Below are 22,712 nucleotides of genomic sequence, written 5' to 3'. Positions count from 1 at the left end.
AACAGAAGAAAAAAAAAAAAAAAAAAAAACAATAAAATAATATAACAAACTATTGAAAATTCTTTGGTCTTTTTCAAAGAGCGCCGGAAGAATTTTAAATTAATTTCAGAAGTCACATTTCTGAATTAAAAGCTGGATGATTATAAATTCTTAAAATTATTCAAAAAAAAGAGCCAAATTAAAATAAAAATTAAAGCTAATTAAAAATGCAATAAAGTAAAAACTAAATTTTAAAAAGTTTAATTAAACATCAAGATATAATTTTCTCCGACATGACTTTAAAACAAATAATACTGTAAAAAATAAACATTATAAAATACTTGAAATAAGAAACCAGAAAAACCAAGAGTAAATTTAAAGTAATGGGCTAAATATTTAAAATAAATTTTGAACCAAATGTGTGTGTCGCTACTACGGAATTATCTCAAAAGATAGAAAACTAGAAACGTTTCATTAAGTACATTAGGAAACAAGTTTTATAAATATTCAAAAAATTATTAGAAATTAGAAACAGCATTTAGGAAGCATTGTATTGCACATAAATGAATATGAAGAGAGCTATTAAACGTACTCTTTAACTCTGTCAGGAATACAAACATGATCCATTGGAATGAGTTCTTCCAGTTCCTGTAGGTTGTTGACAAAGCGCAATTTTCTGCTGAATTTGGAACTGGAAAAAAAAAAAAGAAAAAAAAAAAAGTGAAATTTCATAAAATGTGTTACGTTATCAGGTATTAAACGTATAAAGGTCTTTCGAGTGTGTTTCGAAAATAATTTAATTTTAAATCATTAAGCTTCTTGCGTGAATAACAGTATCAAGGTTATTTTGTCCTATCAAATCACTTTAAAATTTCAGCTCTCGAAAAATCAAAATTTAAATACATATTAAAAAATAAGAAGTGCATGATAATTATGTATATTAACCTACCTTATGAATGGCTTTGTCATTATAACAATGGTTTTTAACCAGAAGGTGGGATGGACAAGATAAAGTCCTTTCAAATTCTTTCTTAGTCTAAAAAATAAACCTAGCATTAATACAAAAATTTGTATTTTCATTTTAGAATAGAAACAAACAAGGCTCATAATTATGCTCACATTAAGTAACATGTATACTTGAATTCTAGACGGAATTTTTAATTTCATTATATTGTTAAAAACCAGTGTTTCAGAAGCCTAGATTTTTACTTAAAACTAGCTGAATGCCTTTCCAGAACAGTGAGGAAGTAAAGAATACAGATGTGGTGTTCCTATTTCCGAAGGAGCCCACTAGTGGCCGAGAAATAAAGTCGCTGAACACCAGTAGTTCGGTCCGAGGTTTGAATCACGCGAAGGGGTGGCTGCATGGGCGTTTTCGTGGTTTTCGTCATGTGTAACGTGTATACGAGCCAGTTTCCCTTAGAAAGTTCTCCACAAAGGCATTCCTCCTCGTACGCAGATAGCCCTTGATGCTTTAACATAATCACAGAAACCAAACCTACTTTCGAAAAGAATCAGCGTTTAGAAAACATTAATGAGTTTGACTAATTTTGTATAAATATGAATGACAGTACATGTAATGATTGCTTCCTTTTGTGATCATACAGTGGATAAAAAAAGTATTGGCAATTGCCTATAATTGATCATATTAGCTAACAAAGGAAATGCTTCACAATTTTAGCTGGACATAAAGAAAGTAGGAGGTAATAAACATACAAATCTAATGGAATTTTCATTTTAATATGCTTTTTACACAATATATACAACAGAAGCGTAAATTTGCATGTCAAAAAAAGTATTGGCAAGCTCATACAGCAAAAATGTGGGAACAAAATTTAATACTTTGTATTCATACCTTTTGCATTTATGACAGCTTTTTATTTTAATCTATTTCTCATAGAGAAAACCATTGTAATATTGGAAAAGTCTTGGTTGTACTATAAGGTATTTCTCTCGCGTTCTTAGCATGCCTTCGTAGTGTAGTGGTCAGCACGCTCGACGCGACTTCGAGAGGTCCGTGATTCGAGTCCCGAAGAGGGCATTGCTCATTTTTTATCTCTTGCTTTCAAAATTCCTAATGTCTCTACAGTACTATTGGGAATTTTGTGCCAGTCTTGCAGAACTATACGCTAAGGTTCATCTTTACACGAAATTTTATGTTTCCTGACTTCTAGGTTGAATAAATTTTCAAATTTTCAGTTGGATTAATGTCAAGTGATTGAGGCGGTGTCTTTAACTGGCAAAGAACGTTATAAAATAACTACTCCCAGGTGAGGTTCACTGTATGCTTAGGGTCATTGTCTTGTAGAAACACGAATGATGTTTCTAAGCCAAGATTTGAGGCACGGAATTTCAAGTTATGGCGCAATATGTCAATGTACGTACGTGCTGTCATAATACCATCAATAAAGCACAGATTACAATCTAAGTTTGCTGCCACACAGCGCCAAACTACGACGCTCTCCCCGCCATATTTCACAGTCGGTGTTAAATGGTTTTTTTCGATTTAGGAGCTTGGCTTTCTCCACACATATTGACGTCCATCACTCCTGACAATGTTAAACTTCGATTCGTCGGAGAAAATAACTGTGTTCTAAAACTCGTCTGACAAATTAACATGAAATTTTGAAAAATCAAATATCTTTCTCCTGTTTATTTCTGAAATGAAAGGTTTCTTTCTAGCTAGTCTTCCATAATAATTTATTTCATTTAAAACATTCCGCATAGTGTGTACACTAAAAGTTTTATGCGAAATATTAGCAACATCTTTGGCTAACTAGGGTACACTTATTTTAGGGTTTCTCCTAACCTCTTTGATAATGCCACGTTTTTCCCTCGCAGAAAATATTCGAGGCCGTCCACTTCTAATCTTATAATCGATCCTGTCTTACTGAACTTTTTTACAACACTTCTAACAGTAAATAAACGTATGTTCATTTGTATTCCTATAGCAGGATAAATTAGATCCTCATTTCTAGCTGGATAATCATGTTTTTAACATTAACGTCCAACTCTTTTTTTGACTTCGAAGCTATTTTATCGCAGTATTAGCAAAATAACGTTTTAAAAATGCACTGCAGACTTTATACTAACAGGGTTTCTTATCAGTCTAAACATGTGACCTCAACATAATAAAATTTGCATAGCAGTTAGGACTTTGCCAATACTTTTTTGACATGCAAATTTACGTTTTGTATTGTATAATTTGTAGAAAAGACACATTAAAATGAAAGTTTCATTAGATATGTGTACTTATTACTTCTTGTGTTATGTTCAGCTAAAATTGTCACGCATTTCTTTTGTTAGTTAATGTGATCAATTGTAGACAATTGCCAATACTTTTTTACCCACTGTATATGAACCTCTCTAAACTCATAATAATTTTGAAGGAGTAAAAAGGCATTATGATTATTAAACATTATGATTATTGAAGTTATTTAAACATTCGTAATAACTTTATCAGATGTGTTTTTTTCAACGAATTGCAATGCGCACAAGAGACTGCCGTCTATTTGGGTTCCATGTGAATCCTTTTCACTTGCAGCAGTGCAGCGGTATATTGAAGGCGAAAAGATTTGCATACCCTTAGATCCTGAAACTCATATTGAATGTCAGTGTTTTTGGATGCAGTGAAATCTCATTAGGTATACAAGAGTTACTGTTAAAAAATATATATGAACTGTAAGATCATTTTTAATGAAACTATTTACGTCATAGTAGATAAAACTTACGAAGGTTTCTCCGACTATAGCTCGATAGTGGTTGTGTTGATTAAGACCAGGCAAGTTAAGATCACTAGTCAATGGGCTGGCTTCATGATTAAAGTAAATAAGATTCTCTCAAAAGTCCTTCACAAAGGCACTTATCACCAAGACAGATAGTCTTCGTGTGCTTTGTTTTACTCAGTTAAACAAATAACTAACTCTCTGATTATTTATTTAACACTGTTTATAATCTATTATACTTACATGGTGATCTGATACAAACAACCAGCAGAGTGTTTCTAAAAAATCTAAACTTTCTAGTTGATACCCCCCTTTTTTTATACTTATCCATTGTAAAGTTGTAACAATTTGAGAAGTGGCCTTCTAACTACTTAAGTACCTCTACCAACCATTCACCCCCCCAAACATTACTTTACAGTGGCGACGAATTATCATCTTTAATTTAAACTGACTGTGGAAGCAACAGACATACAAAATGTAAAATCTTAACTTTATTTTCTCACCACTTGTGAGTTAACTTAAAATAATACAAATATAAAAATTAAGTCTCCTTAACTTAAACTACTAGTTAACTTTAATTAAAGCCGCGCTTACAAAATCTGTGCATAATGTTCGGCGTTACGGCGTTACAGAGCATGCGTCAGCAACTTCCAAAGCCCTTTTATGAAAATACGCTTATCAACTCTCAGTGACACAAACCTTATGATGTCGATCGCTTGTCTGTCGTATTTTTGTGGGTAATATATATTTTTAAAACGTACAAAAAATAATGATAAAATGTAGATCTACACATTCTCCTTTGTACAAGCAGGATACATCATACCTGTCATTTCAAAGTAGAATATTGTTGCGTGCGTACGGGTTCGTAATAGACTGAATGCTCAAGTCCGATAAAAAATTAACAAAATTTATTCTTATCGCAAGTAATATAACAAAAACGCTAGATTTTCCCTCAAAGATATTCGTACAAAATCACAGTATCACGCAATATAATCAGTAGCTATATTTTAAACTACTAAAACTATAAGGTATTTCTCCCGCCTTCTTAGCATGCCTTCGTGGTGTAGTGGTCAGCACGCTCGACGCGTATTAGAGATGTCCGTGGTTCGAGTCCGGGCGCAGGAATTGTTCATTTTTCATTTCTCTTCTTGGAAAAAATCCTAATGTCTCTACAGTGGCGCCCGAACTAAAAAGGGGTGAATGATGATACTTCACCATCGGGATTTGGCGATTGGGCTCCCTAAAACCCCAGTCGCCCTTTAAAACGGGGGTTATATAAAGTATTTCTCCTGCCTTCTTAACTTGCCTTTGTGGTATAGTGGTCAGCGCGTTCGACGCGTATTCGAGTAGTCCGTGGTTCGAGTCCCTGTGAGGGCATTGCTCATTTTTCATTTGTCTTGTTCCAAAAAATCCTAATGTCTCTACAAAACATTAAATAGAACGCAATCCAGAGCACAGAGAAAGCTAATTCGATCTCACCGCGAATTCGCTACAATCAACAAGCAGTTATCTAAACAACAACTAATCGGAGATCTTCTATCTCTGGCTTTTATAGCTTTTTAAATCGTCCGCACGAGAGAATTCTAGCAATTTCTGGAAACAAAAAGCTTAGAATTACGGTTACAGCTAACATTGTAGTCTACATTTATTCAAATTAAATACCAGTTATGGAAATAAACTTTTATTAAACGTTAAATGAACGTGCTCCTGCATTTTTACTTTTCTGGCGTAGCTTTCTCTTAAAATTCGTCATGCGAGTCATTGCACTGGGAAATAAAACAATTTTAATTACAATTCTACTAAAAATAGCCAACTAAATACAAAATCTATAACAATATTATATAGGGTGGGGCAAATAAAAGTGGGGGCCATATTTGCCCCACCCTGCAAACTAAGAAGTAATCTGTTTTGTGGGCCTTATGCTATTTTTTAAATACATTTTTTACTAATTATTAACTATTTTTATGTCATCCCTCAGATTAAAAAAAATATTTATTTATTATAGTATTGTATGGATTATGTTAATTTTATTAACAGATAAATTTTGAGTTAAACTTCCTTTCCTATCGTTTCTTAATTTCAACATACCACTTCCGGCCAGAACGTAATTTTAGAATCACGTCTGAATGCTAATGAAGAAGAGTGGTGTATAACCGCAAAGTTCTGCTGTCTTAGAGAGAGATATACCAGATATTCTGGCTGCACGCGTCCGCCTTTTTAGGCTACTCTCTCGTAAGCTATTATTATTCTCGGCCGTTAGGCCCTTGATAGCTTCGCAGTCAATTAGCGTTAAAGGGCCAACTCTGTTAGAATTTTGATAGCTTCGGCTATGTCTCTTTAGTTAAGATTAGTTTAGTATAATTCTTAGTCTCTTAAGTTGAAGTCCGAGTGTCGGCTTTATTGTACAACTCCGTTCTGTTAAATCTTGATTGGAATCTTGATGTTCTGTTAAATCTTGATTGGAATCTTGATGTTCTGTTAAATCTTGTTTGGAATAATAACGGGTTATTTTACCCTTCTATCTTGCTGTTTCCTGTCCCGCGAACTCAAGCGATTATTCGCTTACTAGTTCTTAAGATTCTTCACTTTTAACTGTAACTTAGAATTACACAGTAGAGAATCCTACAGTATGATTACTTTGACTTTATCCAGTTTTCATAAATTTACTAGATTACATTAATCTTTATTGTACGTATTAGTCTTAAAATTATATAATTAGTTTTCATATTCAAAATTTCAAAATGCAATAAATTGTGTTATGACGACCACCTCCCTAAGATTGCCACGTCTGAAAGTGATCAGTACTTTTGATAATATAAACAAACACTAAGACTGAATTTCACCTCCTTTAGACGACCGAGGTCGTCCTTTAGAGAGAATTATAATTTTTCTTCATATCTAGTCACGCTGGATTAAAAAATACAGAACGCCACTGATGTATACATGTATATGACAATCTTATTCATAGTTTCGATTGTGTTTTAAATGAAAGTGCTCGGAGTTTGTAATTACATCTCGTGAGTTTTAATTAAGTCTTTTCACTGAAATTTTATAATTTCACTTATATTTTAAATGCTTTGGATTATGTGCTAGTTGTTTGAAGGTGAACTATTATAATTAAAATACATTGAAATGGTTCATCGGCTGATTCCGGATACATAAAAGTAAGAGAAGAGAGATGTTGATTGATTTCAGTGTTCTGTGACGTTTAGACATATGCAACCGTCGAACTTCCAGGTGCTTAATGAGAACTATCTTTTTCTCAGCGACAGAATGGACAGCAGACCTTTGGAAGAAAGGTGCAGCGGGCCCTCCCCCTAGTGTGGTTTCCGGACATAAGGGACTAATTATTCTCTTTCCAGGATTTTAACGAAACGAGGAGAGAGCTTTGTGTAAAAAGCTTTTGATGCTGTAAACGAGTGAAAGCAGACGCATTTTAGCGTCTTAGCCGCGTTAGCGGCCTTTGCATGAATTATGGCTAAAATGATTCAATTATTTTAATATTTATTCAAGAATTTCTTATTAAGTTTTTTAAATAAATAATTTAAAAGACAACCCGTCTTTTCTTTCACCCAACACGGGTGTTCTGACGTTACAGTTCCTTCTCCTGATTAAGTGGCATTGAAGTTGATTGAATTCCTTTTCTATTATGTTCGTTTTTCGTATTGCTTGTTTGAAGAGTTTTTGGTTTTAACATTTTTAAATTTCTTTTTTGCATTTGTAGGATTATTTGAAATTTATTATTTATGAATTTCAATTTTTGGTCTTTGTGAAAAATTAGTTCTAAATTTCTTACTTTATGTCTTTACTGATAATTTTTCAGCAGCTTAATGAGCGGAAATACTAGGCAAGATCATATTTTGTTTTAAAAAATTGTTTTGTAATTCTGAAATATACAGGATGATTCTGTGATCATGGGACTAACTTGGAGGGATGGTTGAGCATCTAAAACATGCATTTTGGGGATAGGAATGTAGGGTCTAAAATGTTAAGTCGCGAACGCAAAAAATGAGACGAGAGGGAAAATGAGTTTATTTACAAAATCAACGTAAAGCCCTTCTTTGCAGCAATACAGTATTCACAAGAAATGTTCAAAAGTACGACCACTAACAGTAATACGAACTACAGCTGTAACTTGCTGGCAATGAGGGCGGTAGTGGGCGGGGAGCAATGAGGGACGTAGATGGCAGTAGTGAGCCGGGCAAACCGCGATCCGATTGCATCATCGGAAGAATTACTTGGATGCTAATTTTGCGGGGCGATGGACTGGGCGTGGTGGACCAGTCCGATGCCCCCCCCCGTTCGCCAGATTTATCCAGCGTGGATTTCTTTTTATGGGGCATATTAAGGGCATCATTTACGAGACTCCCGTTGACTCGCTGGAGTACCTGATTACACGAATATCTATTGCGGCAACAAGCGTACGCGAAATACTTAACATTTTTCAAAGTATTCGACGAACTCTTCTACGACGCTATGAAGCATGTATTATTATTATGTTGCAATTTTGAACATTTCTTGTGAATACTGTATTGCTGCAAAGAAGCGCTTTGCGTTGATTTTGTAAATAAACTCATTTTTTTGCGTTCGTGCCTTAGCATCTCACTTTAGACCCTATATTCCTATACAAAAAATACATGTTGTAGTATGCTCAACCACCCCTCCAAGTTTGTCCCATCATGATCATAGAATCACACTGTATATATGCATATTATTATTATTATTATTATTATTATTATTATTATTATTATTATTAACATCTTTGTTGTATTTTTTTTTTTTTTTTTTTTTTTTTCCTTTCTAATTTTGCCTTCTTTCCAAGTCGCAAGTAGCAAGTTTTATCAAGTATTGATCTTACCTTCTGTCTATCATTTGATAGCATCTCTTTAGCCAACCAAAAGCAGGCATACAGCTTCTTGAAGTTGCCCCGTGCAAGTAAACTAAAACATAATCTTCTGCTACTAGCTGAGCCAGCGTTGTCAAGACATATCTGAAATCAAAATAAATAAATAAATTTCTGAAGTAAGAGTGACTGAAGTTCAAACTGCCCATTTTAAAAAATTTAAAAATTCCATTATCCTAAATTTTTTTTCATTGGTTTATGGGGAGAAGTAGATGTACAGAATGCTTAAAACTGAATTCGCATGTTGTTTTATAGCAAAAATGAAAAATATATATGGCGAACGTAGATGCATTTAATGCCCCTTTTCAACAAGTGACCTTCAGTGATTCAATATCATTTCACTTTTCATGCTTTTTGTTTAATTACTGATTGATATTTCTAGGAAAATAAGGAATTCCAAATTTTTAAAAATTAGTTTAAATGCACCTAACTGAGTTTATCTTGTGAATAAAGAAGGCTATAATTATAATATGCTAAAGGTTTAAAGTACGTGCTCGGGGCGGACACCAAAGAATGACTTGTAGGGTTTATATTTATTTTAACTAACATTTATTTTAAGTTATCTTTCTTGTCTAGCCTTTACTTTCCCCTAGAATTGCCAATGCTAGAGTATGTAAATTGTAGTAGAGCGCGCAGTATATTCAAATTTTAGCAGAAGTAAGTTGAGTTTAAAATAGAAGGGAAACGAGATTGTAGGTGTGCTTCTTGAATCGCGAACGTGAATGTCGCTCGGTAGAATTTAAGAACCGCGCGTGTCGGCCTGTGTGCCTATCTCGGCAGATTTTGCTGGATCTTTCAACTGCTTAATCAGTAAGCTCGCTGAATTTCAGCGGTAATGTTAGAACGCGGTTAGGTTAGTTTAAGATCTCAGAGCCTCGTGGATAGTGATCTCGCTATTTATTCATCCAGTCATTATTTTTCAGTTCTACATTCTGTTTCAGTTAAACCTCCGGGTCGGCGTAGTTTGTGAGCGTCAAGTGGACGCAGCTGTTATTTTAAAAGTTGAATAAAAAGGGCTTTAAATCCTTCTTACGTTTCTGTGTAAATTCCCATTTAGTAGCAGTCACTACCACAGTTGCTGACAAGTTGGGGCCTCACGATATTACATACTTACAAAAATAGATTGTCCATGACGTAATCATAGTCAAGTCTGCTGCGGTCTGGTAGGTAACATGCACTGAATACAATGATAGCAAGATTAGAAGATCCGATGTAACCTGTAATAGTGGACAGAAATATATAACAGAAGGGGAAAATAAATGCAATTAAAAATTCATTTATGCTTTAAACATTCGTATATACGATATGGCATAAAAGTATATTAAAAAAAAAAAAAAAAAAACTCAGTGGCCCTAGTGAGCGACGGCCTGCAGTGCTCTTTTTCTGCATTCTTGACCTTTGGGCCCCGGAGTGCATCAGCATATGCCCTGGACAAGTGGTCAGCTTGTCGCAGGACCCCCGGTATTATTCATTCTAACTGATACACGGATAATTCAAAAATGACCTGTGTTGTCTCATGAATTATTACTAGCCGCTATGACTACACAAAATACTGATTACTTCCTGTTCCATTAGTCGAATTAGCTCTAATTTTAATCAATTAACTCTTGTATCTTAAATTGTTCGTCCATGAAACGTGGCTATAAACGTCTTTTGTTTTTCATAATGTTCCATTCTGAATGGTAAGCTATGTGTTTCTATAAATTATTATTATGAACAAACAAAGACAACTGTCTTCATTGCTATAGCACATCCATCATATGATATTTGAATAGTCTATAAGGCGTGTTCACCCTTTTTTCCGCATACCTTCGTGGTGTAACTGGGTAGCATGTCTGACTAGCAGTCAGAAGGTCCGGTGTTCGAATCCCGGCGAGGGCACTGCACATTTTTCACTTACCCTGCATCGATAAACTGAATGACTCTAAAAGTTTTTAAATGCCCTTAAAATGCTGCAGATTTATAGCTAATAAAATGAAATTTATAAAACATATCTAAAATATAAGATATACTACAAAGAAGGTGTGTCTCGTTAATTTTCTAATACATATTTCATAAGTAAAACATAACTTTACTAACTGCACCATATTTTCTTTCATAAAAGTGTGAGTTCGGAATGTTTTGTTCTTGGAATTGCAAAACACAATGAACTCTCCAAGCAAGAAATTCCTATTTCTATGGCTAAATAATTTTACTTTACATTCAATAAAAGTATTTTAATGCTGTTTTCTACTTTGCTATTTGTTCAAATATGGTCTTGTAGAATAAATAAATGCAGCTAATGTTATTGATGCAAAGCCGAGCCAAGATATTTTCCTGTTCCGGGCAGAAAGTGTTTCGGCACCTTTCACTAAGATACTTATGCCATATAAGAATGAATTTTTTGACATATATGTCACTCCATTAAGTCTAGCCCAGCGCGACATAGGGCGACTTGTATACCCGGCTTGCTAATTCAACTCTGTATTGATGCTATATTCATTGATTATTATAGGAAACACATTTTGTATAAACTGTCATTACGTTTATAAAATGTTCATTATTGAGTTTAATTACATCAAGACGTAAGGCTTACCTCCATGCGACAGTACCTTCTTATATGGTTCTATGACTTTCATGTCAATTTTTCTTTCTTCCCCTCCAACAATGCAGGATTTCCAGTTGTTACCATCCATACGAATTTCTTCTGTTGCTGAAAATTTTTAATATGGACGGTAACATAAATGCATTCTAAAAAAAAAATCTAAGAAAAGCATCCGTACAAAAATAAATAGAAATCATGTGCCGCAAAAATATTATTTACAGTTTTTGGAAGTTAATAACAGAAAAACTATTAAAGATAATCTGATTGGACGGTTTGTAGTAGAAGGTGCAATGTCTGCATCGAATGTACGTATATAAGCACATGTAAGCATTGTATTATTTTGCATTCCATCACTGCCCGCCAGGTTGCAGGCAAAGCCGAGCCAAGATATTTTCCAGTCAGTATGATCAGTGTACGCTTATATCAGAGGTAATCATGTTCTCCTTCAAGCAATCTAAACGAATTAAAAAAAAATATTTGAAATCTGAGAATGGGTCAAGCATAAAGATGATTATTAAGCAAAGAATTGTATACTTCTCTACAATCACGTATCACAGTTACCAGGTTATGAGACAGATTTGAGCAGGAAGGATCTGTATATGATCTGAAGAAAGGCTGATATGGCAACAACAAAAGGATGAAATTTGAGGACGTTTTATAGACTGTTAGTACGCGCGCTTCTAAACCACAGACATGCGATGACATGAGACATGCAATTGAGACTACCTGTGCTTTTTCTTCCGTTGAAATCATATCCGCTGTTCCTGTTCTGTAGCAATACAGACGATGTACTTCTGCCACCGCTGTCAGTTTGGATATTTAAAACTTTATGTGACATCAATAAAAGTGAATACTTATTGTTCTAAATATTTCTCTTGTTAAAGTTCAAAGAGTGTAAGCAGTATTTTGGAATAACCTGTATTTGAAGTATACGCGTCTTAAACTTTTAAACAAAAAACGTGAGGTTTCTCTGACTTCTTGGGGTATAGAAATTTAAAAAAACTTAAAATTTCTAAAATCATGAATATTAAGATTTCCAGATAAGTTGATTCCTTACTTAGACAGCGAATAAAGATTGAGATTTTACTATAAGGAATTATAAGGGAAAAAATTAATAGGGAACTTACTATCGAACAGGTCGTCGTCAAGATCATCTGGAGTATCAATGTCGTCCGGCGTAGCTAGATCATCCAGTGGTGAAAGCACATCACTTTTATTACTGAGAGAATCCATACTCTTTTGATCATCATCATCCACGTCTTTTAACACATCAGAGGTCAGAACATCCGGATTAACAGTAATTTTCCTTCTGGAATCTGAGTTCCGGGCATTCGACGTATTCAGAGTTTTGGGTCGTTCTAAAAAATTGTTCTGTTAGGAAGTATCGAGAACAGACATGGATATTTTTCAACGCTAGTTACTTTAAGCTTCATTTCAATTAGATGCACATCAGCAAGGGGGGAATAACACATGAATGGGGGGTCAGCTAATTCCAAAATAAGCCTGGATTGGATGCGCAGCAGAAACATCGATAAGACAGGTTATTTTATTACCTATTTTACCTATTATTATTGACTTTCTATGCCCTGAAAATATAATTTTCTTTTTAATATGGCTAAACTTACATAAATACCAGTCGCAGAAATTTTAAATTAAAATATTCGTATTGATAAAAGCTATTAATTATTTTATGAGACTGGGAGGACTGAATGGCAAAAACAAGCATTTAATATTGTTACATATTGTATAGTACATTTTATTTCAGGACAGATGTGAATTCAAGTGTGAGCTTATGCAAATCATTCACGTATGACTCAGAAGTACATAATGACTGCAAAAATGGAATGAGTGCCTATTTGCAAAGCATGTTCATATTTTTTCATTTGAAGCAACCCCCTAATGCTACAATGCATTTTCTCGGTCTTCTAAAAGCTGATTTTTCTCTCTTAAAAAAAGGTGTGTATTAGGGTGCGTATGCGCTCTAGAACACTTATGAGGACATCGGGAAACATGTGGACTATACTTGGCATGTGACAGCATTTGCTACCTGCCCATATAGGACAGACATTGCTTTTCAAATTGTCTGCCAAGTCTGGTCAAAATTTGAAAGTTTGAAATGCTTTTCCCTACTAAAAACTTAGCAATAATCCTTTATTCCGTGGATGGAAGCACTCCTTATATATTCATCCCTCTAAGGCTCTGACACATGCGATACATGCGATTGACAAGATCAAATTTTTACTACGTTGGTTGTAATATCCAAGATCTTTTCCTATCCAAGATCACTTACTACACTACAGTGTGTATCCAAGATCACTTTCTACACTGCGCGAATCCAGTATTCATATTTGAATGCTTTGATAACAGAGAAATTGCAAGCATTACTTATGGCTTTTTATTTTCTTCCAAAGAATAAGAATGCTTGTGACAGTTACGTTAGAGATCTGGATCCTGAGAAAGGCCAGTTTACACCTGAGAAAGTACTTTACTTCAAACTTAAGATAAATAAAAAAATTATAATGATATTAGATCTTGTAAGCCCTGAACTCAAGGTTCGATATGAAGAATTTTTTTTCGTTTTAGTTGTTGCTTTAGGATACTCACCTTTATGCCCTTTGAAAAACGCGGACCTAAAAATAACAGGAACCTATGACTAATTAATGAGATAAATTAGCAATGAGATTGCGTGAAACACAAGATTAACGTGCTTTCTTAAAATCTAGAAATAACTATTTCCGTATGGTTTTGCCATAAGAGGAACATGTACTAAAAATACTGGAATGAATCAAAAAATTAGAGTTACTGATAGTTTAGCAGCTTTATTTTTTAAAAAATCACTGACACATTTAATTTATGATCGAAATAAAATATAAATTTGCTTAAAGTGGAGTAATTGCGTCAGAACTACACGAGTTACTAATTTGATTTGTGAATAATAAATTTAGAATAGTAAGAAAATATAATGTTAATAGAGAAGTCTGAAATTTTTTCGGGGAGAAAAACTGGACTCTTCCGTTAAACATATTTTTCTGCCCACGTAAAAAGCCTTATTTGCAGCTTAATAAAATTAGAACTTTTGCAAAATATTTCAGTTTTGAAATTCATCTAAATCTAAAAAAATAATCTGACCCTTCCTGGAGCGATGCGGGTGATGGTGGCCTTTACCCATGATGGAGAATGTCGTTGATTCTTCTTCATCATCGTCTTCAGTGTCAAGACCCTGAAATATATATTCCTTGAAAAATTCTGGCGATGATTATTAAAACTTTACATTTTCAAAAATAAAGTGGTATATTATCATGCAGAAATAATTTTTCACAGATCGTTAGAGTCTCTAAAAGAGATATGATTTTTGTGCCCGCTTTTGATTGAGGAAGTTAAGCTATTTAAATTGGTGGTTCTTAACCTGTTTTGCACCATGCACCCCTTTCACTATTTCTAGATCATTCCCCCTCCTTTCCCGAATTCGAAAAATACGTAAGCACACATTTATTTAGATTTAGATGATTTTTTATGTGCTATAAAGCACATAACTAACAAAACAAAACAAAAAAACTAAACAAAAAAAGTATAAAAAATGTTGATAAATACTAAAACTTCCTTAAAATTAGTTTTATATATTCTTTAACTGAAATTAAATACTTAACAGTCAAATAAAAGGCTGACCACTTCCCTCTTGAAATTCCTTTCTAAAGAGAATTTTCCCTTTGTTGGGAACCTCTGATGTAAACCAACAAAAAATATACTTGGAATAAAGTTAACCTGAAAACAATAGGAATATATAGTGACATGTTTATGTTCTTCCCCATGTCTGAATCGAGTTTGAACTATATTAATTAAAAAGTCTTCCACGAAGGCATCATCCCCCTTATTAATATGATAACTGTCGAGTGTTTCTCATCATAATCAATTATAACAACCACTCCACTGCAAGCTCTTTATCGTAAAACGTAAATCTTCAACTTTTGTTCATTAAATTTAAATAATCTGCTACTGGCCTTTATTTTTCCCCCTTAAAAAAGGAGATCATGTTATTCCTTGAGTCTTATAAAACGAGTCAAAACTTCAGTGAGTTTCGTAAAGGCTTTTCAGATGCTTATGTCTTAAGGGGAAATATATGCAGTCTACATGCCTTACCTAATTAACAATTTTCACTTTGCTACAATTTCGAGAAAACTGAAGAAATAAAATTAGACAGTTGATTGTAAGCAATCGGGTTAATTAATAAATTTTCTTCTAATTAGAATTCGAACTTGTAGCAAAAATTAATTTGGGTAGGGTCGTACAAATCGTAATCGAGAAGTTCCCGGCTTTGCATGGGGCTTCCAAATCATTAATTAATTTTATATTAATAAATACACCGAATGTCTAAAAATAAGGACTACACACTTCGTAATTCCGGCACTGTTTGTTATAAAGAATTACATCCCAAATGAGTTAATTAAAGCAAATTTATTTTATTGTTGGAATCAGTTTCAACAGCAAAATAGGAATAATAATAAAATTATATAAAAGCTAGATTTTAATGAACAATTTTTTTTTTTCCATTTCATATGATAGAAGTTATTTTAGTGAGTCGTAGCAACTGAAGCTTTACGGAAATTTTTATTGATCTTTATAAGAATTTTGTCTCGCTTTTTCTTTTCTCTGAGCTTCTAAGATCACCTAAGGATCAAACCTCTTTTTGTTTAATGTTTGTTTGATAAGAGTTAGTTATTAAATTCTGGAGTTCATATCCATTTTAAAGGAACAGAAATAAACTAATTCAGCAACTGATCAGATTTGTAGTAAAATTCAAAAGTATAATACGCTCAGAATTTTTTTTCCATATTTAGCATTAAAAATATACATACATGAGTATTATATTAATGATTATATCTCCTAACTAATTTTTGAAATCCATATTCTACTCTGAAGCTCTTGATACTGCACTCACCATGTAAAAGGTACGTATATTGACCTCAGAAGAGATACATAACTCGTATACTGCAACTATACGTGTAGTTTCTGCATTGTGGAGTACAATGCATAATTACGGATAACAGAATTAAAAAGCATTCATAGCATACCACTAGTTTCCAAGCTGTAATAGGGCCCACCAGCGGCCGAGCGGTAAAGATGCTGAACACTGGTAGTTCGGTCCGCGGTTCGAATCCCTCGAACGGGCTGGCTGCATGGGCGTTTTCGTGGTTTTTCCCATGTGTAACGTGTATACGAGTCAGTTTCCCTTAGAAAGTCATCCACGAAGGCATCCCTCCCTTTAGACAGATAGCCCTCGTGTGCTTTGCCATAATTAAGTAATCCAATCTAATCCAGTCCAAGCTGTATTAGCATCATTACATTACTGTTACTCTTCGTCGCCATAATTACTGTAAATAAGAACGTTTTTTGTACCAAAGCTCGCACTAATGAGAACAGAAGGAATGCTGAAAGCAAAGTGGAAGGAAATCTGCGATTATTAGTTTGGGCGATTACGGAAAAGCGCTTGATGGTTATCTTACATATGGATGGATGTCTTCGTGAAGGACTTTCTAACGGAAACTTTACACCGCTGAGATGACTTTCGATCCAGGCGTGAACGTCGCTCAGAATTTGAGCACCATCCTAGCGAAGAGAATCGAATTACCTGCCAAACCACAGTCTAGGTTCGGAATGGCAAACCAGACAGTATCTGATGCTGTGTTTAACTGATACATTTAATAAATAAATAAAAAAAGGGTGTTACAATCCTTAATGTTATAAGTGTGTTACAAAGAAATGTGTCATTGCATTAGCATAACAGTACATATTCAGAAGATAGCTAGAAAGCAGATAGAAACACACAAAGCAAATAGAAACACAAGCAGATAGAAACACACAAATACATTATACACGCATATCTACAAAAATGCACCTATAATTTGTATGATTAAAATGAAGGTGCAACCGTTCACATACCCAGTAGCACATAGAGCTTACTGCTATTTCGCCCTTTCCCGTTTCATTCCCAGCTTGAAATAGCGTTTTTTCATCCGCAGCCTTCTTCCTACCCATTTTCTCTTTCCTGTTTCATCCACTGTTCGAGAAGCCACCTTGCGATAAAGCGAACTCCTGTTTCGTACACCAGCTTCCGTACCCAAACAGATGAATTTAAGTCAGCAGTCAAGTAATACGTTGCTGGCTCTTATTTATGTTACACATGAGGATGTCCACGAAAAGACACATGCAGTCGCCTCGTTCGAACTACCAGTGCTCATTGATCGAATCAGTCGAATCAGTAGTGATCAGTAGTTGAGTGGTTCGAACTACCACTCAACTACTGATGGGCATGGAATTGGATTTAACTACCCGAACCGAGCACTAGTGCGTACATACACGCATATTGTTACAATCCTTACATACATGGAAACATCCTTACATCTGTAAATACATGGAAACATCCTTACATCCGTACATACATGGAAAGATAGCTCTGAGAAAGTCTGCACGCTGTGTGTACCACACTTTGTCGTCACTCGGAAAACATGCCGAAACGTGGACCTTTCTTTTTGTTTCGCAACAGTAAACCGCAGATACTGAATCATCGGATACTGGGCAAGATGGTATATGAGATTTATTTTAATTTCACTAATGAACATATTTGAAAAACGTATTTAAACCGGTATGGGTAAGAAAATAAAATCAGTACAAATTTCGGATTTTAAAGGATGTTTCATTTGCTGAACATTAATTGACAGTTTATGGGGTATAAGGAAACATTCGAAGCATCATACTATTTTTATAACCTATTTGCTTGTAGTGGGATCATAATGTAATGCTTTGAATTTCCTCATTGCTAATAATACAGTAGCATCATTCTTTTACAAATAGCTCAGTATAGAAAACAGAAGTCTTTTCCTGTCCATTATTACAGCATTTCGCATAAACAATTTTTAATTCTTGCGCTGAGGTAGAGCGAAGCAGCCTTGTATAACAGAAATTATTTACTAAAGGAATCTTACACTGAGATTCGCTATGTGTTTATTTTTCAAGTAACTGTGACATCATTAAAGTAATTTCGGTTAAATTTAATTCAGTGAAATCGGGCAAAAATTACCATCTTCCTACACTGGAAGACTTATTTTCCTTCTAAGTCAGTGGTGTGTTGTGCTCTCGAGGACCCTTTTAGCATGAAATATATTTTACGGAACTCTTAATTATTTATGCTTTTGCTTAGATAGTTTCATATATGCAAGTTACTTTTATTTCGATACTGGAATTATTAGAATCTTAAGTTTAATTTACAAGCTTGTAAAAATTAGCTTTGTAATAGCAATTAAAATATTGGAAGTATAACATTTTTTGTGAGTTTCTATTGCAGTTTTATTTGGAAGGAAGAAGCACTTTCTATGTCATTCGATGTGCAAAATCTGAACTAGCTGTTTGAAACGAGTAAACATAAACTTGATTTGATATCCAATTACTTTCGAATTGGTTTTAATGTACTCAAGGTTTGAAAAAGTCCTTCTGAAAGAGCATATTGTGTGAAAGGAAAGCAATATAGCTTTTAATAGCTTTTCTGCCAGTTCTCAATATAAACTCTTATTGCAAATGAAAACGAGAGTGATGTTATTTTGCTTCAAAGAAAATTTCATGGATTTCTTGCATAATTCTGCATGCTGATTTCGTTTCCAAAGAAGTCAAGGTTTTTTATGTCCATGAAATCTTTTCGCAACGAAATTGCTCCTAGTGAAATAGAACAATAAACAAAATTTTAGCTTCAAAAGCCCTCGCTGTACACAGATTATTAGATCTTGTAACTCCAGGCCTCCGCACGTCGCAGTTAAATATCCGTGCGCTAACATATTCCTAAATGAGACAAGGAAAGCTTTTTGTATGCAGTCTGTGGGATATAGTCTTCTTAGCTATCAAAAAATGTAAGTAGATCTACTTAAAAGTCTAAGCTGCAACTTCTCGCAGACTCGAAGGTGAATACAGCGGGAAAAGAATTGAACACAATAGTTTACAGACGGCACAGACTTACGTGCTTATACAGTCACCGACAATTTGCGGTGAGGAACTAAACAGGTAATTTAACACTAAATTCAAAGGTAATTAGTGGTGAAAAACTACATAATTTGATATAACCCAACAGGCTAACGCAGAAACCTACACCTGCAGAATAATTATTTCTGCGGCAAGAATGTGAAGCCGATATTCAAAGTTAACAGATGGTAGAATTAACAACGTGGGCTCACAATAGCGAAACACGCTCTAATTAAACTTTTTACTACTTCAGTTAAATTACACTCTCGTTTACCTTAACTGATTTACATACTGAGGAGAAAACGCGAGGGGAATAAGAAAAGGCAGCGAAGGCTAACAAATTAAAACAACTATTAATAAAAATAATAGAACCCTACAAGTTGATCTGACTTTTACTGCAATTTCTAGTTTCTTAACCATATATTATCAAAGACCTTTATTACGGACAGATTTGCAGAGGAAATAGAGTTCAGGTATAATTGGTGAAAGACTTAATTGCTGATATAGCAACTGATGATCACACCATTTGGGATTTCTGTTGTTATTACAAACTGCTATTACTCATCCATTTGTTTCAGACGAACAATTTTTTCAAACAATTTTTCTACCTGCTTTATCACTGAAACTAATGTTTCCAGCTCTGCTAACATACTGCCTTTGGTCCGCTCACGAAACTAGGACTTCCATAACATAGTTAAACCCGCTGTGGCAGATGAATTACCACTGAAAGAAAGATGCACGGTTTTTTTAGGTTTTCAACAACCAATCAGCTGGCAGCATCGAATGCCCCATCATCAACTATTATTTGTAATTGAGAACTAGTTCCAATTTTGATATGATAACCCCAAAGTGACCCGAGGTAACTGGTTGTTTCATATTAGATGACAAATCAGAAAAATTGTTCTAAAGAATTGCTTTTTCAAAATGTATGATACGACGTTAAGAGCTATTCAAGGAACAGCAACATTCCTGCGTTTTAACAAGTTTATCTAGGTGTTTTCAGGAGCAAAATACAAAGAATTTTGAGCCGCTGTAGTGCAATTCCGAGTTTTAGTTCAAGGTAAACACCTTGATTCTTTGCTAAAGTGTTTACCATAATTTCACCTTTTAGCCTCCCTTTTCAAGTTTTATTTGAAGCAAATAAATTCGTTTTCAAGTTTGTTCAGGTTACTTCAGAAGAAAATTATGAGCCAATGTAGTACAAAACTTGCAACTAGTTTTAGCTGAAGGTAAACAGCTTAATTCTTTTCTAATTTGTTTACCTTCATTTTACCTTTTAGTCAGTCTTTTCTAACTTTATTTGAAATACTATAAGTTCGCTTCCTTCACCTTATGCTATGATTTGGGTATTAATTTTAGTAAGTTTTATAGGAGCTTTTAAATCGGAAGCTATGAAACTGTCGTAGAGGTGGGAGTCAAAGAACTCCGCCGACATATATCATTTAGCATTGGCCATTGAAGCACACTAGTGGCGGAGTTGCGACATCACGTGACAATATTGATCAGCTTGTTTTGAACGTCAAACTCTCATAGAGCTTGGGATGTGAGTTTGTCAGACGGGAATGTGGACTTAATAAATGAAAGATTTCATCAGATGGCGAGGATGGAGGGAGCACAAGACCAATGTTTTATCAGCAATCTGCTGCTCAAATGCTCTCTGACTGGTAATTCGCGGAAAGAGGTCTTGTTTTTTTTATCTTTTTCTCTCTCAGTGACTAAAAAGCTCAGGGCAGAATATTGTTTACCGCGGTAAAATTTCGTTGAAAAGACAGGCATACTCAAGACTGCATAAAAGTGTCACTCTGAGATTAAGCATTCTCCGGTTGGGAAATATAAAGGAATTATGAAGTAGCCTATAATAGCTAAATGAAATACATCGAATTTAAATTTCTAACCTGCCCATTGTGTGAAATAACTCAAATACTATGATTGCAATTAAGCTACAGCAACTCACTCGATTAATAATATTTGGGTTCTCTTCTCAACTTCTTTTATTCATTCGTTTTTTCACATACTTCTAGAGAAAGCGGGTTATATGAAAGCTATGCCAAATGAAGACATGCTAAATGTTTAGCAGAATAAAAAAATAGATAATTTTATTAGAGATAGGAAGCTTACGCTGAAGCAAGTATGCTACAAAAGGTAAGCCCAAGATTATTTATAAAGTGCATTTTTACTGCCGAAACTTTAAAATAATGTGCTTGTGAAGCAATTTTAAAATAATCTTTTCAGAAAGAAGAATATTGGACATGCCATTCAACTGTCACTTTTACAGGCATGGAACCAACTCTCATTCATTGATAAAAAAATATTACTTCCCTTCATTATCACCAAAAGTAAAAGTACTATGCTTTTGACTAGCGTAAGTCTGATATGAGTGTTTTTCACGCTAAACCAATAGAAATGATAATTAATGCCAATGTAGAAAATTGTTTTAGTATCACAGGCAGTGCCAATCCTAGACCGTAGGCCGCCTACGTGCAAATTAAAACTGGCCGCCCTTTTTCACAGAAATATAATATGCCTGATGATCATTTCGCAGATCACGTACTATGCACCATCTTGACCCTCGTTAAGATCGGCCCTGATCACAAGAAGCCAGAAGTCTTTGAAGTCCTGAATTTGAACTTACTGGCTTCTTTCTTCTATTCATATGAACCATAAACGAAGCATTTATTAGTTTATATACAGAAAGTAGTTGTGTAAAAATGAAATTACTAGAATAAGGAAGATAAATATTTAAAAAAACAGAAATAAATAAAACCATCTTTTTTTCTGTGTAAGTCAAGAATTATTATTTAATAAGAATATGAGTCATCCATTTTACTTGTTTGGGGAACTTAAGGTAATTAAACCAGAAATACTTTTAAAAAACTGTCATCGAACGAAATTTTATGGTACCATTGGCTCCGTTTTCTCCAATAAAAATTTTTCTATGCCCTGATAATGGATGCCGTCTAGTCTGTAGGCTCGGCGCCTGGGCTGCGGTTTGACAAGCAGTAGTTTTTCTTTGCTGAGGTGGTAACAAACACTGTTTGGTTTACCACCGCAGCCTGAAGCCATCTTAACGGTGGACCGTCTATGTATAATAGCATTAATAATTTTTTCCTTTTTTCTTTTTTAATTCAAATGATCATGGGAACGTATTCGGTAGTGCATTTGAAATGGATAGATTAAAACTAGCAAACAGGAAAAGTAATTCGAATTAACAATCTAAAGAAGATTTTTAAAGATAACAATGGTTAAGAACATCAAGAACATATTAGCTTTTTTGTTTTCTGTGTGCTAATAAAAGCAGCAGAATTCTTGATAAAAGAACAGAAGTATGTCTTAGTGGAGAGCAGGAACAAGAAATCATTTACTGTACAAAATCCAGCTTCTAGCTATCTTTTTATCAACATCATATTAATTCGTTTTTTGCCTCAATTTTTTTACTCATTTTATCTCTTGAAAATTGAAAGGAAAAATTAAATAGAGCATGCCATTTTGTGGAAAAAGAGGGAAGACAAATTTAGCG

The 22,712-nt window shown here is 34.3% G+C and overlaps 1 protein-coding gene and 1 non-coding gene across 3 annotated transcripts in view; one reads left to right on the top strand and one right to left on the bottom strand.

The window, feature by feature from the left end:
• The window catches only part of LOC118186581 (BCL2/adenovirus E1B 19 kDa protein-interacting protein 2-like), a 107,475-nt gene that overhangs the window by 18,605 nt on the left and 66,158 nt on the right, over window positions 1–22,712 (bottom strand). For both annotated transcript variants that reach the window (XM_085809035.1, XM_035356690.2), the window contains exons 4-10: window positions 14,321–14,411; window positions 12,319–12,549; window positions 11,183–11,299; window positions 9,722–9,824; window positions 8,563–8,694; window positions 929–1,015; window positions 572–670 (exon numbers count right to left, since the gene is read on the bottom strand). In XM_085809035.1, coding sequence (XP_085665161.1) covers window positions 572–670; window positions 929–1,015; window positions 8,563–8,694; window positions 9,722–9,824; window positions 11,183–11,299; window positions 12,319–12,549; window positions 14,321–14,411 — 860 coding nt within the window. The remainder of the gene's footprint in view (window positions 1–571; window positions 671–928; window positions 1,016–8,562; window positions 8,695–9,721; window positions 9,825–11,182; window positions 11,300–12,318; window positions 12,550–14,320; window positions 14,412–22,712) is intronic.
• On the top strand, window positions 10,415–10,488 carry TRNAA-AGC (transfer RNA alanine (anticodon AGC)). The gene has a single exon. It is a non-coding gene; the product is annotated as a tRNA-Ala (tRNA).

Source organism: Stegodyphus dumicola, chromosome X2 (genome assembly GCF_044657685.1).
Source record: "Stegodyphus dumicola isolate Sdum_Otavi_A_Nest chromosome X2, ASM4465768v1".
Taxonomy (NCBI): domain Eukaryota; kingdom Metazoa; phylum Arthropoda; class Arachnida; order Araneae; family Eresidae; genus Stegodyphus; species Stegodyphus dumicola.
This window is presented reverse-complemented; position numbering and strand designations above follow the sequence as displayed.